The 16,301-nt window shown below is 40.5% G+C and overlaps 1 protein-coding gene across 3 annotated transcripts in view; it reads right to left on the reverse strand.

Annotated features, from left to right (window-relative positions):
• The window catches only part of CDKAL1 (CDK5 regulatory subunit associated protein 1 like 1), a 659,509-nt gene that overhangs the window by 35,692 nt on the left and 607,516 nt on the right, over positions 1-16,301 (reverse strand). For all 3 annotated transcript variants that reach the window (XM_032650160.1, XM_032650162.1, XM_032650163.1), the window contains one exon: positions 2,025-2,108. In XM_032650160.1, coding sequence (XP_032506051.1) covers positions 2,025-2,108 — 84 coding nt within the window. The remainder of the gene's footprint in view (positions 1-2,024; positions 2,109-16,301) is intronic.

Genomic DNA, 16,301 nt, shown 5'->3' on the forward strand with positions numbered 1-16,301 from the left:
CTCCCTCACACTTCTATTTCAGTACTGGAGCTACTTGCCAATCTTTTCAAGTCATAATCCAAAATAAATAGACTAATTCTAATCCAGCAATACTTTGATATCTAGATACAATCTTCTGGAAGTCATCTTGTTTTAGAAAAATAATTCCTATGAAATCTTTGATATGCTTGGTTTTAGAGACCAAAAAAAAAGAAAGAAAAATGAGATGAGAGCCAGAAGTTCCACAGCTAATTTCTCCGAGAGGCAAAAATGGATCTTGGTCTTTCTGAGTTTGATTTTTTATGACCACTGAGTACACTGCTTCATCAAAGTATAGGAAGAAAGGTCACCTGGGTGGTGGATTACTCGTGGCAAGCAAATGGACTAAAAAAGCTTTAGTATCAGGATATGAAAGCCCTTTTAAATCAGTTTTTATAAAACAAGAAAATCTCTAGAGCAAACTATCCCTCGGAGATCTGGTACTATTCTCGGGGAAAATAACTCTCCTTGATCTGCTGTCTTGATCTGAATGAAGGGCTCAGTGTTTTTTTCCCTCCGGTTTTAATAATTGGAAAAAGCTTGACTGCTTTAAATTGGAGGAAACAGCTAATGAGGCATGCCATCGCCTTTAAAATGAAGGGGAAAAAAGTTCCCTGCTGAGGCGAAAACCCAGATGGCAAGAGAAAGGAGAGGAAAGAGGCAACCAAGATACAATCAAGCTCCTCCCGAGGGCTAAGCAGAAGTTTGGCCTGAATAGGAAAATGGCTCTCTGGAGTCAATTACTGAGGTGGAAAACGGGGAAGAGACAGATTCAGCTCAGACATGGAGTGTTCGGAATCCATCCTCAGCTGTAGTCTCTACTGGGGACCGAACAGGGCACATTCGGTCTGGGCCATGAAAAGCTCCCCCACTTTCCCTGAGGACCCAGTGCCCAGCCTGTGCCCCATGCTGGAGGCCCCTCCGGCTCTGGCTTCCCTGCTTTCTAACATGGGCAGTCGGCTTCCCTCGCCCATCCTTTACGTGACTTGCCCAGGCTGGCCTGAAGAGCCTTCCCAAGCCGTGACCCACAGAAAAAAATTTCACTTGTCATTTGATGAGAGCAGGAGAAAAAAAAAAGAAAAGTAGGAAAACTCACTTGATATTAAGAAAAGCGAATACGATCCAGGGATGACCCATGAAATCCCTATGCCCTTATGAGGGTCTCTAACCAGGAGGGGCATATTACACCTCCTCCTTCCCAGGGTCCATGGCCCCCGAAGGAGGCACTGTTTTCTTCAATCGCTTTTGAATTGCTTTACCACCTGGGGTAGTGGAATCCCAAATGCTAAAATAGAAGTCTAGTTGCTGGTGGGGCAAAGCACGCTACTTTAACGGGCAGGGAGTGGGAAGCCTTTCAGGTTGGCCTCGAAGAAAACTCTCATAGTGAAGTTGGTTTGATCCTTATGCTGGTCTCCAGAGTTGTTCACCCAACTTGAGTTGAGTCCAACGAACAGACTCCTTTCCCTTTGCCCCCAGCGTTTTTTATCAATGTGGAAGTTAAACAAAAAAACCAAAAAAACAAAACACCTGAAACTAAACAAAACTAAAAAAGCCAACCAACAGACCAACCAATCAAAAGCCTGTGTGAGTGCTGTGACAGGGACAGGAAATCCCTGCCCTTCCAGGCTGATGTCGCCGGTACAGACATCCTTCCTGTCTTCTGGACAGAACTTTCCCCTCCACATTGCCAGGCCGTGGGGATTTTGGCAGTGAGAATTACCTGTTCCAAACTCCGCAAAGCCAGAGGCGGGTCCTGTCAAAGATGAATGGGGACTAAAACACACTAATTCCTTCGTATAGAATGTTCTGGAGATTAAGCCACAGAGATAAGCCCCATGTTAGCCTGGTTGGCTTGATGCTATAAAATAGCCTTCCTGCGACAAGATTCTACACCTCCCCCCCCCACCTCCCCACCCCCGCTTTAAGTCTCTTTCGCTTAAACTGATTTACTTTTAGAAGTCTTTCTCATTTTGGAGAAACCCTAAGAACGTGGGAGTATCCCTTACCTGCTCATAGAATCGATTGTGTGCAACATAAAACTTGGAATCAAAAGATTCTTCTGTGACTAACACTTTTTGTCTCTCACCAATCTGTGGAGAGAAGGGGAGAAAAACAGGAGAGATCAGGGCAAACACCTGAGCATCCAAAAGAAATGCTAACCCAAATAGTTATGGGCCGTAAGTCGTGTCTCCTTGAATTTAAAGTAGACTCCAGATTGCCAGCTACTTAACAGCCAATGCAAGAGTCACTGATTCAAATGTTCAGAAAGACATTATTATCTATGTAGTAATATCAAATTAGTGTAGAACGGAATCTTATTTTCTTACAGAACTATGAAACGAAACTTGATCTTATTTCCTTCTTCAACGTAAGTTAGATAATTAAAGGCTTCTAAGACATACAAAAATCTTCTAAATATCATTTTGTTTTTCTTGAAACAAAGTTGCAAAACAAGTCAGAACAAGCTGCTTCTAATCCAAATTCATGAAAATATTTTGGCAAAATATGAAGTGGTAATAAACATTAATTTGAGTTACGAGGGATGTAACACTAAAGAAAATGCCTTAAAAACTAGTCATTAAGTCCCCGTACCTAAACATTTCACACGTTACATGCAATTCTGAAATTACTGATTAATTCAGTTATTTACTTGTTATATACGTTTTCTCTGTCACGGGCAACTGTCTCTTTTTTGTTGCAGGCATGACCCCACATTCATTTTATTTTTTTAAGAGAAAGACAGCAAAAATAGGGGACTGTTAATTCTCTACAGGACCTATATTTATGATCTAAGCATGCATTTTTAATAACCAAGAAGTTAAATCAGCCAAAACGTTGGTTAAAGCAATGTGACCATTTTAAAACAGTCTACTATTTCCAACTTTATTCTACTGTGAAATGCAACATTTAAAGTATCATTACTTTTTTTTTTTTTTTACAACATTGTCAAAATGTCTGATTTAGCAAACCAGCTGTATTGGATGATTGTGCCTGGAATCATTTTTGCCATTGCTACTTGATAAATACAACCCTCTATGTTAAAGAACATTGGCAAGATTTTTTAAACGAAATCCCTATTCTCATATGTAGGGACTTGTCACCATGTTCAGGCAGTTACCACTTAGGAAACATAAACACAGCTGCACTAAATAGACAACCTAACAAAAAGAAAAAAACAAAAACACCAAACTCTTCTGTCCATTATACAATGCTAATACCTAAATACACCATAATTTGCTCTTTTTCACTCTCTCATTCAAATGTAGCTCCCTTAGCCGAAGGTTGTAAGGTTTCTAGGATACTTATCAAACACTTAACTTAGTTCACTCCTTGAAAACCAGTGAAAAGTTCCCGCACTATTGTCTCTTTTAAAGATCAAGGAGAAACAAAAGAACTACTCCCAGCTTCTACTTTGAGCTTTAATGGCCCTGTTTATTAAAAAAGACTGATGAATATTGGGTTTCACTGAAGTATATTCTTCTGGAAGGAAACTTAGAATGTTTGCACACATTTCACAGTGCGAGTTGCTTATAACTTAAGATAAGTATCTGTCAATGGTTCTTAAGGAAATCTGCAATTACACTTCATCTAACATTAAGTTTTCAGGAAATTAACAACAATACGAGAGAGCAGAGCCACTGAAAACGTATGCCGCTTTTTTCCTCTTGTTGGAATTAATGTGGACAGTTGTAGTAATCGTCTTTGGGCTATTCCATTTTATCTGGAGAGAATAACGATGACAGTAATATATACATATTGAGTTAGAAAGACTTGCTATGTTTATACAGTAGAGGGCAGGGCTTTCGATCAACCATCAGAGAACTATTTGTATGTGAGTATTTAACTATTATTTGCCAAAGGGATTCAGGAAAATTGCTATGGGCAGTAATTTATAGTGGCAAACACCTCTCCGATCACCCTTTTGGTCCCCTCAACTACGGATTTTGTCTCATTGGTGAGGCTCTTAAAGTTCCCCAGAGGCTAGTGAGCACAAATTAGCATAAGCAAGATAGGACTTTGATGAAAAACTGATGCAGTCTCTCCCCAACCCCTAAAAAATCCAACAAAAACAAATAATAAATGCTCTACGCAGAACTTTTTTTAAAGAATGAAGTTGCAATGAAGTGAATGATCAAATATGACCTTTAAGAGAATCAACTGTTTCAAATAACCTTAAAAACAACAAGGGGGGCTTCCCTGGTGGTGCAGTGGTTGAGAGTCCGCCTGCCGATGCAGGGGACACGGGTTCGTGCCCCGGTCTGGGAAGATCCCACATGCCGCGGAGCGGCTGGGCTCGTGAGCCATGGCCGCTGAGCCTGCACGTCTGGAGCCTGTGCTCCACAACGGGAGAGGCCACAGCAGTGAGAGGCCCCCCCCCACCCCCCGCCAAAATAAAAATAAATAAATAAAAACAACAAGGAAGTTAAGGAATGGGGGGTGGGTTTCAGCTGGAACTCTGGAAGAGGCAACTTTGCCTTGGTGACAATAAGGAATCTTATGTGCCAAACATATTATTAGCCTCAAATGTTTTTTTAAATGAGTCACCTCTTTACTCTCCAAGTGTTTTCTCCCCAGCCCCACTCAATAACCCAGTATGGTTAAAGACCACGTAACAAGAATTAGGGCAATCATCCTGATTTACCTAAGAATGCCTCTCCTATCCAGCAAGGAAGTCCTGTTCTCAGAGGAAAAAGCAGGGCTTCAGAAGAAAAAGGGCAACAGGTACCCTTGGGCCACTAGGGCTACAGCCACCCAGCTTTCTATTATGCTAAAGGCAGAGCTAATCCACTAAAGCAGGGGTCCCCAGCCCCTGGGCCACGGACAGGGTCGCAGAGCAGGAGGTGAGCGGGGGCCGAGTGAGTGAAGCTTCATCTGCTGCTCCCCTTTGCTCGCATTACAGCCCCCCAGTCCGTGAAAAACTGTCTGCCACAAAACTGGTCCCTGGTGCCAAAAAGGCTGGCGACCACTGCCCTAGAGGGACCAGTTTGCCTTAGAGAATGATGGGTGTACACTGTGTCTTCTCTGAGATTCTGCAACATCTACTCCCTGCTGACATTCTGTTGAGAAGGCGGCTTCCTGGGCTACTCACCATCCCTGTCATAACCTTCCCTAACGGCTGGAACCTCCGGCAGGAATGCAAGGGTACATCACTGGCTTAAGACAAGCCCTTTGAAGAGGAAGTTAACAACAAGATTGCTTGAGTAATTAAAAAAATGAACAAACTCCTGAGTTTATAGAATATATATATTTGTATACACACACACACACATATTTTGTGAATGAAGAGGAGGTTGAAAACAATGGTTTCCATAAGCTTTGTGACTGGTAGCACAATATGGCTGCTCAGCAGGGATGATTAAGATGCAAGCGGAACTGTAAACCCAAAGAATGGTCGGTCGGTCTGGAGGGTGATTTTAAGATAACTGGAACTTTCAAGGCCAGGAAGAAAGGGGGAAGTTATTTGGAGGGAGAAGGAATGGTCAGAAGCAGGAATGCACAGTTCTAGCAGAGCCCAGGGGAGAGGAAGAGGAAGAAGGTTTATTCAACACCATTAAATGCCACATATTCGAACTGGACAGTAGGGTGAGAGGACATGGGTCTGGGTAGATTATTTTTAAGGTAAAAGAGATTTGGCTACATTTTGGGACTTTGCTTTCCTCATAGAAAAAAATGAGAGTTTGGAAGAAGTGACGTGGAGCTGGGGAGAGGTGAGCAGGGCTGAAGAGGAAGTAGATTCTGATTTTTAGAGGACCTTTCAGTTCCAAAATTCTCAGTTGTCATTCGTGGTAGATTTGGTCTGCTCACAAGGTTTCAGATGAAGGAAATAGGTACTCTAAATCCAGGCTGTCTCTTTTATCACAGTAAATGTATGCTTAGAGCCCTCTGCAAATTACAGGTACTTTCTTGCTGCACTTAAAGTAACAACGTGATCTTAATACCCACCAAAGAAACATTTACAACGTTTTTCATAAAGCTATTTAGTGACCTGAACCCGAAGAATCCCGTCAAAATCTTCCCAACAAACCCCTTTTTAAAATAACCTCTTTTCCTTCTGATTTTCTTTACAGGTATATAATTTATAGCTGATTAAATAAAATGCTTCTTTGATTTCTAGAGCATTTTAGAGTTTAAGAACTAGGGCTGGGGGACTTCCCTGGTGGTGCAGTGGTTAAGAATCCGCCTGCCAATGCAGGGGACACGGGTTCAATCCCTGATCCAGGAAGATCCCACATGCCGCAGAGCAACTAAGCCCGTGCGCCACAACTACTGAGCCCGTGTGCCTAGAGCCCGTGTTCCGCAGCAAGAGAAGCCACCGCAATGAGAAGCTCGCGCACCACAACGAAAGTAGCCCCTGCTCGCCACAACTAGAGAAAGCCGTGAGCAGCAACAAAGACCCGATGCAGCCAAAAATAAATAAATAAATTTATTTAAAAAAAAAAAAAAAAAAGAACTAGGGCTGGGAATACAAAACCCCCTGCACTTTTATGGGAAACTCAGTTTCCATTTACAAAGTTTGACTTTCAGGACATTTGTCAGGACTTTTCAAAGTGGCTGTCAGTCCTGGCACCTACTGTAACAACCTAGATGTACTTTGTAATTTATTCATCAGATGTCAGTGAAGACAGTGGCTTTTCCAAGGACGTGCAGAACTTCACTTAGTACATTTTAACCTGACTTCATAAATACATTTTATGAAAAATGAACTATAGAAATAGTCTTGTAAAAACCTTCCCTCCATTTCACAGATTGGGTCACTGAAGGAAGAGAAGGTACAGAAAAAGTCCACAGGTTCCTGCATTACCGCTGATCTCACAGAGGTGATGGGAACTACGGCCCCCACTATGAAAGGAGTGTAGTAGAACTTTCTAGGCTTTGTTGAAAAGATATGAGAAAAGCTCTTATGCTTTTTTTTTTCTTTTTTTTTCAAACCACAAAGGGAGAAAAGAAAGACCCTATTCCCCTAAATAGACAAAGAAGGTAAGAGCATGAAGGGGGCTTAGAAATCTCTGATTTCACAGAGAGGAAACTGAGGTCCAGCAAGATGCGGTGATTTGCTCAGTGGCAGAAAGAAGTCTTGGAAGCATTCCTGCTACTTGATGTCTCCTATTTAATTGCTAGCTGCAGAAAACGTACAACATCATGGCTCTGATTCTGCAGTGCATGGCTTTTCCTTGAGCAGAGAAACATCTGTGACAAACAAAAAGCAATGTTTTTTTAAAATTCAATTTGGGGGTGGATTTTACAGTACATTACATAATCAGCTGGCTGTGTTATTTGTGTCACATCTATGCTTCGAATTTCCCGAGTGCCTGAAGTGGTGAGAAACATCAGTTCTAACCATATGGCCAGATAACACACAGAAAACACACACTTGCATTCAAAAGCAGTGGTTTCCAACAGAATTTGGTTGCTGAATGAATGTTCATTCAAGCACATTCTATTTCTCCATTTGTCCTAAAACAAACAATATTCTGTATGGCTATTTAAGGATTTAAAGAGAGAAACTAAAAAGAATTGCTTCAAGACAGGCAGATAATACTGAAATTTAACAAAGACATTAAGAGTACTTGGGCTTTTACCTTTAACCCAGTAAGAAATGTTACTTGTATAAGTATTCCTTGAACTAGAAGAAGCAAAGAGTTTCTTTTAAACCCATAAATGGCTTTAAAGTATAAACTTTATGTAAATCTTACTTTTAACTAGTTTTTTTTTTTTTCCCCTTCTTCTCACTTTTGTTTTACTTAAACAGAAAGCCTGAGGTGTGGCTTTAGAAAATAACTGCAATTCACTTTACTCTGAAGGGTTAGGTTAGAGAGATTTTAATTAATTCAATATAACCACTCAGAGTATCCAAAAAACGTTCACAAAGGACAGATATATATTAGAAGACCTGTGTAAGAGAAATATTTATTTCTTGAAAACAGTTATAAGACAGTAGAGGAATTATTTTGCTTCCCCTGAAAAGTTTCTAGCAATTAATTTTTCTGTCCAATTGCCTTAGGTGGAAAAATGCAGATTAAAACACACATATCAAAAGCTCTCATAATTATTTACAGTACATTCCTAATAAACTTAAATTTTATCTATGTTTATCCTATACAATATTCTGACATGCTACTTCTGCAGCTAAGTTTTTTTTTTTTTTTTTTTGTAGATAATAAAACACAATTTTTCTCCCTGACTGGTTTCTGAATGCATGACTCTGGGAAATGTCAAATGTCTTTCTTTACCTCCAGTCAAATTATTTTTTTTTTTTTTTTTTTTTCCCTAAGCTGCCTGGAACATGTTAAACACAAGGCTGTGACCTTAAACTCTGAAATAATATTTCTAGTGTCTGTGCAAAAGCCTGCCCTCACATACACCTTTAGACTAATTACTGCAGTGTAATGTTGCCAGTGAACCACTATAATTACACTTGGAGAAAAGTATGGTCTTGTTCTTTCCTAGCTAATGAAAATGATAACCTTTCCATTTTGATTCATCATTCACAACAGGCAGAACATGCGAGGCTGGGTCTCCACGGTATACAGTAATTTTCCTGACTGTTTATGCACACTTCTGTGTTCGGGCCCTGCAGAAGCTGGAATTAAAGAAGCAGGCATACTGACGCTAAAAATAGTCCACAGTAATAAGAGCAATAACATTAAAATTTAATATCATGCTTACTCCACAACGCCATTCTATAATGAAATAGGGCCATGACACAGGAATGTGTGTCAAAAATGATGACAGCATAGAAAACAAGTAATGAGCCTCTAAGTCCATCGTATTCAAAATGCTTGCCATCAGTTTACTGGTCTACTTAAGGATTCCTGAGAGAAGACGTGGGACAGTTCATTGTGAAAGGGGCTGAACTGGTATCCAACTCTTAAACAATGACAGGAAATATATTCTATTAGATTTTTAAAAAACACTATCCTCTGTGTGAAGAAACACATATTCTTTAGCTATAATTATTATTAGAATTAAACGTGTTCAAAAGGGAAAGAATGTTCCTTTGAGGTAGAATATCCATACCTCTAAAGTGTTTAATTTATGTTTATCTAGTAATTGCCATGAGTATCTTAGTGGCTTTATTATTCCTTCTTCACATTTCAGAAATAACCTAAACACCAAAGAACTGAAAAACAATTTGGCTTTTTGAAAGTCCTTCCTCCCAAAGCAATGATGAAAGTTACAAAGACCAGACCCAAGGTGGTTCTGTTGAATCAAATCAAGACTATGACATTTCTTCTAACGATGGCCCTTGTGCTTTTGTCTTCAATTGTTGGCTGGTTTTCTTCTAGCCATGTGCCCACCCCAGTAAGAGAAAGGCAACCCAAGGGAGTCTCTTCCCAGTTGGAGGCAAAGGCCATTCTTAATAACAAAGCCATTTTCTTCTGCTGGTTGACAGCCAACAATAACAGTACAGTAACAGTGCTTTGCTGATCTGCTAAAAGTCATTCTAGACAGCAAATGCTTACCTGACAAATGCTGACCTGATCCCTTTGCAGCATTAGAGATCTGTACCTGAGCGCTGACTGAACTTCCAATTTGAAAACCAGCCAAGTTTTAATTACCTGCCTGTACATTTTTGGTATTCTAGAACATTCTCTTAATAAACTCAAACAAGTTGCCTTTCCTTATCACAGACTCTGGCGCAAGGATGTTACCTCTATTTTTTCCCACACTAGGCAAGCTCTACAATGCCCAGGCAGTATAGGAAACTGCTCAACATTTAAAACTACCAAAAGCCCTAAAACCAGATGTTGCCAGTAATATCTATTCATGAGATCTTGTTAATGGGATGACCAAGTGGGGCCAATATGGGATATGTATGTGGAACCCTTTTTTTAATTAAAATTTCAATTCTAAGATTGAACAATTATCTCCATTTGCTTCTACCTTCCTGATCTTTTCCCATTGGTCCCTATCAATCATTACTCAGCAAGTCTGGGCCAATTTTCTTTGACGAGCTTTTCACATAGGCACAAAGGTGACCACCCTTTTATCTTACAACTATTGAACAGACTACCTTCTTGGAAAGTGTCTTTAGAATTTTCACTGATGACACAATAAATAATCCAAATTACAAACTCAGACAGGCAGCTGAGCTTTAGAGAGAGATTTAGTGTTCATGTAATCTAGTAATGTGCAGTAATTACTTGCCAACTCACCTCACAGTCGCCCAAAGCCCTCATTCCAAAAGCACTGAGCACTAGGCACCTTCAGTCTCCTATACTACCAAATACTTTATCAAAACAATACAAGACTTGGAAGAATTCAAAGAAAGATTCAGACATTTGGAGAGAAAAGGTGTGGATATGGTATATAGGACATCTAATTTTCTTTGGGGGGAAAGAAGGCTTCTTTTCAAATACTAATTTATAGGAGAAGATGGACAGGTTCTGGTGTACTCAGGCTGTAAATGTGAATTTTTTGAATTATGAATTCAGAGCTGTTTGGGTGGTGGAATTAAAAGATCATTTAGTTCAAGGGCTTCCCTGATAGCACAGTGGTTAAGAATCCACCTGCCAATGCAGGGGACACAGGTTTGTGCCCTGGCCTGGGAAGATCCCACATCCCACAGAGCAACTAAGCCTGTGTGCCACAACTACTGAGCCTGTGCTCTAGAACCCGCAAGCCACAACTACTGAGCCCGCATGCCACAACTACTGAAGCCCGTGTGCCTAGAGCCCATGTTCTGCAACAAGAGAAGCCGCCGCAACGAGAAGTGCGTGCACTGCAATGAAGAGTAGCCCCTGCTCGCCGCAACTAGAGGAAGCTGTGCGCAGCAACGAAGACCCATAACTTTAAAAATGGATTTTATCCTGACAGTTGCTTTTAGGCATGTGGTAAATTAATGAATGAATCTAAAGCTGCACCATCCAGTACAGTGGCCACCAGCCACAAGTGGCTGGGGAGCATCTGAAACATGGCAAATCCAAATTGAGATGTGCTGGGAAACACACACCAGTGTAAAGACCTTACCAGATTTCAAAAACTTAAATAAGAGAATAAACTAGCTCATTACTTTTATATTGATTACACGCATGTTGAAATTGTAAAAATTAATCAACAGAAACCTCAATGAAATTAGAGTCGGGAGGCCGGAACGGGAAGTCCTGTGCTTAGTGAGGACTGCAGAGCCCAAGAGGAAGAAAGACTTTCTCTTCTTTCCTGGCAAGAGCTCTGCTAATGAGAGACCAAAACAACTCAGCCAATGAAAAGTCACAATAGTGCTTTGAACTCTCAATTCCTCCAGTGAACTCTTTGCTTACTATACCCATCCTAAGTTCCTTTTCCCCTCTTTAAAAGAGTTCTCTCCTTGCTGTGTGGGGACTTGCATGTGGCTCACAGTGGTCGTAGACCCCAAACTGCAATTCTCTGTTGATCCGTCATAAACCCATTTTTATCGGAGAAACAAATGGCAGCCTATTTCTTGTAGGTCAACAAAATGATGATATATTTGATATATAAATAAAATATATATTAAAATTAATTTCAACTCTTTTTTACTTTTTTTAGCGTAGCTACCAGAAAATTTAAAATAACATCTATGGTTCATTTCCACTGGACAGCGCTGCCCTAAAACATTGTTAGATAGTTTAAAAAAATTTAACAGAAATCCTCCCTTTCACTATTTTAAGGACCAGATTGATCATTTAAAAAAATTTTTTTAAACTCACCACAAATACCCTTAAATTTGCACTAATCATGTAAATGCAATGCTTTAATTTTAGGAAAGAATGCATACATATCTATAAATTGTTAAAGGCAGGAATTTTGAACTGCTAAAGTTCTCTTTTTGACCTTTAAAGTAATCTTGTTTCCATTCTCTGGTCGACCCTAGCCTCTCCAAAAGCTTAAGGCATGATCAACTTGCTTATTGTTTTTCGGGCCATCCATGCAACCAAAAGAGGCCACCTAAATTTCCCAATCTGTCATTTGCCATTTTGTGTGGCTGCAAAGGCAAATGGTGTTTGAACTTAAAAGGCAGAAACAGATCATTCTCAACTTCATTGTTTAAAAAGCCAAAATGAATGTCCAAAATATGTACCGCCTTCGGTAAGATAAATCTTTTGTTACCAACCCTATTACCAGAGAACTCAGCATAGATGTGAGCAATAAATAACACGTGCAGTACACCCACCATCTTTCAACCATTTGCCAGTCGGGATGGAGGCAGAGGAAGCAGAATGGATTAAGCAGAAATCAAAGACAGCCAAGCTCTAATGGTGCCTAATTAGCATAACAAAAGACATTGCCACAATCTTTCAGCAGTGGGCAATACATCTCATTAAAGAAGACTGAATAACAATTATTCTCTCCTGCTCCCCCCGCCCCCCCAACCCCTACGCTTCTTGGCTTAGCTCTGGGAGACCCTGAGAGCTGGGCTTGAGAGCTTCTGCTTTCTTGGCCAGGCATCGGGGCTGCAGGGAAAGAGCCCACTTGTATTACTGTGCGCCTGCATCTCAATGCTTTATTCTGCTTTCCTCTCCCGCTGTGAAAATGTAGCTTCTTCAAGCACACCAAGTCCTACTATGCGGTTTCTAGGTGTATAATATTGAGAAATAGCAATGATGACCTAAAAAATGAATACCAGTTCTCCCTAAAATATCTTTATTTAAAGAAAATGATCTATTTGTTTCTCTTCACTTATTCTGTTTTTCCCCTTTGATATTACTACCCTGTCTCAGAGTTAATGAAGCTAAATTGAAATTCGACCAAATTTATCGCAACCAGTAATTAGCCCTGAGTACGTGTGCACGCACATGTGCGCGTCTGCATGAACGTGCGTACACACATATACGTACATACATACATACATCATGGAATTTAAATGAGAGCAGTCTGCTTCAGACCTATCCTCTCTCCCCATCTCCTCTTGATGACAGACAACTGAGAAAATATATGAAATTCAACACAAGGAAATTGAGGTTGCAGGTGAACACGTGGGTAGTTGTATAAATTTAAACCAAGAATAAAAGATTCTACTTAAACCAAGGATAAAAAAATATTCTTCCAGGGTGATCACTAAGAAAGATGAAAGCTTCAAGTAATCCTATATACTTTTTCATATCAATCCACTTTGGGGGAAGGATTGAGTGGGGAGGAGAGAGAAGAAGATGCATTTATTTAAACCAAGCAATTTCCAGTTCTGAGCTATATTTTTTGATCAGTAACCTTTCAAAAAGGAATCTAGTTATGAGGGCTGCTTTGATTTTTGTTTTTTAATGGTCTCTCCTGCCAAACACAATATTACAGAGTCTACTTAAACCCAAATACTGCCATATCTGTGAGCTGCCCTAGGAAAAGCTGTTGATCACAGGGGTGGACAGGAACCTCTGCAATCGTTAGAGAGACTCGAGCAAAAACTGAGCCAATGCACTGAGTAGCTGGGAAAGCCTGCTGAACCCACGTAGTGTGCCTGGATTGTCCACACTGCCGCGAAGTCGCTGCCTTGCAGGAACTGAGAGACCTGGAGAATATTCACGTCGTTCACATCATAGGCAGCAGACGTGGGGCGAGACGTGTTGATGCTGTACACAATCTGCACACGGTGGCACACAGCTAAAACAAAACTGGAGAAGCCACTTAAACCTTACAAGGCCCTTCTCTCTCTGGTGAACTACTCAACATTCAAGAGCTGGTTTCCACCTTCCACCCTTCAGGAAGAGTGAATTTTTAAAAATCCTCTCTCCCACTTCTCCTGTTTAATAGATCACACTGTTTTTGTTTTTTACCTTCTTGCCTATTTCCACCTTAAAGTTTTGCCAAAAAGTAGTATTCAAACACAACACAACACGTTATTATGAAGTCTATCCTGCTTTATCTTTTAAAGTACAACAATTTGGTATTTTAATTCCCAGTCAGTAACTAGATCTCTGGTAATCACCCCAGTCCGAGTCTACCGGTCTGACATCTTACAAAGGTATCTGGGTACATTGGTACAATTTCCTTCTCTTTTAAGACAGAACCCTGGGCAAGAAGAGAAGAGCTTGAAAAGTACTAACCAGGGAGTCAAGAAGCCTTTCATTCTCCAGACGAAGGAACAAGATAAAACCCCAGAAGAACAACTTAGTGAAGTGGAGATAGGCAATCCACCCAAGAAAGAGTTCAGAGTAATCATCGTAAAGATGATCCAAGAACTCAGGAGAAGAATGGATGCACAGAGTGAGAAGTTACAAGAAGTTTTTAACAAAGAGTTAGAAAATACAAAGAACAACCAAACAGAGCTGAAGAATACAATAACTGAAATGAAAAACACACTAGGAAGGAATCAACAGCAGAATAAATGAGGCAGAAGAATAGATCAGTGAGCTGGAAGGCAGAACAGTGGAAATCACTGCTGTGGAACAGAGTAAAGAAAAAAGAACGGAAAGAAATGAAGACAGTTTAAGAGACCTCTGGGACAACATCAAATGTACCAACATTCACATTATAGGGGTCCCAGAAGGAGAAGGGAGAGAGAAAGGGCCTGAGATAAGAGCTGAAAACTTCCCTAACGTGGGAAAGGAAACAGTCACCCAAAGTCCAGGAAGTGCAGAGAGTCCCATACAGGATTAACCCAAGGAGGAACACGCCGAGACACACAGTCATCAAACTGACAACAGCCACTAACTAGCTGTTTGACTCCAAACAAATCATTTCACTTTGGGGCCTCAGTTTCCTCATCTTAAAAAAGGGGGAAGGGGGTTGAAACCAGTAACCTGAAAGGCCACTTCTGGCCCACATATCCATGGAGGAGGCAGGGCCAGCAAGGTGTCTGTCCTGCAGTGAGGGCTAAGTGTACACGATGGGAAGGGAGCGTCTGCTGGCAGTGGTTGTGGTGGCAGCAGCAGTAGTGTCCCACGGACAGAGCCAGGGGCTTGGCCCTTGCTGCACAGCTTGGCACTAGTCTCATCACCAGTATTCCTTTCTTTCACTTCCAGAGCTGACACATAGCCTGGGATTAACAACATTCGCCAAAGACAAGGCTTTGTGGAAGAATGAATGGGAGTAACATTTTGGGGATTCGGTTTACCTGTCTGGAAGAAACAATTAAAATAATTACCTGGCTTGAATCTTGAGTTGTCCTCAGATTAATGACCTAGCTTTTGGAAGTCAGTATATGTGCTGGAAAAGTTGGATTACTGTTGGCATTACAGCTGATAATACCGCCAGGAGTATATTCCCAAATTTCATGCATCTTTCATTTACTATAGAAGGTAGCTCTGTGAGCTGAAACACATTCATGAGTTCAACATTACTGCTGGATATCTTGATTGAAGGAGTCAAGAGAAAAATCTAAGTAGAAAACTATCTTGGGGCTCTATCCAATTACTGCTTCAGAATAGGCATAGGTTTTAGAAAGCAACACCATATGGAGGCAGGATTATTTAATGTATACAGACTGTTGCTAAACAGGCTAACAAAGCAGAAGGCTGCAGGGCCTGGACCCTACGGAGCCCAGGTCAGCTGTCTTGCCAGGCCTGCTGTCGTCTCTCTTGAGGAATCCTGCCCAAAAAGCAGAGATAACTCCTGTGCTCCCTTTTCAAAGCCATGACTCAAAAGGATTTCAGAGAGGTAAGACAAAGCATATTTAATGGGAAGAAAGGAGGATAATTGTCCAATATTGATAAACCCACAATTCATTGTTTCAGTAGCCATTGGAAAGATGAATTATGCTTAAAAAAAAACCAACAAAAAACACCCCAACCTGAGCAGCTTCTTGTCACTTCTAAAACATGATCCTGTGTCTGCCTGAAAGAGTTAAGCCTATATAAATATTTATCATTCTTCTTTCAAAAGGATAAGAAAAATTCCTTTTGCATACGTGAATTTCAGATTGCTAAGCAAACATCAGGATATGGTCAGGGGCCCACCATCGTAATGAGGATTATGGTAATGATAATTTTTTTTTTTTAAGCTTGCTTACATGTGATCAAAAACACACTAGAGATTTTGATTTTATACTGGGACATGCACAGACCCATGAACAGTTAATGCCTTTAGAAGCATATGGGTGGGATAACAGGAATACCATCAAGGGCTTACAGTGGGACTAGGGTGAAAGATTCATTAAAAGTGATAAATAGGATATGCCTTAATGTCTTGCAATTGCATATTTAATGCAGCAGGCCAGTGACTATGCATTTTAACTGTCTTTATTTTTAAGAGAACTGCCAGATCTTAATTACATATTAAACAGTTATTTGCAAATGAGGACATCTTCATTAACATATCAGGATCATAATAATAAACAATTCTCTGTTACGAAACAGTACATAGGACAGTGGGAAGTTGAAGAACAGTACATA

Source organism: Phocoena sinus, chromosome 11 (genome assembly GCF_008692025.1).
Source record: "Phocoena sinus isolate mPhoSin1 chromosome 11, mPhoSin1.pri, whole genome shotgun sequence".
Taxonomy (NCBI): Eukaryota; Metazoa; Chordata; class Mammalia; order Artiodactyla; family Phocoenidae; genus Phocoena; species Phocoena sinus.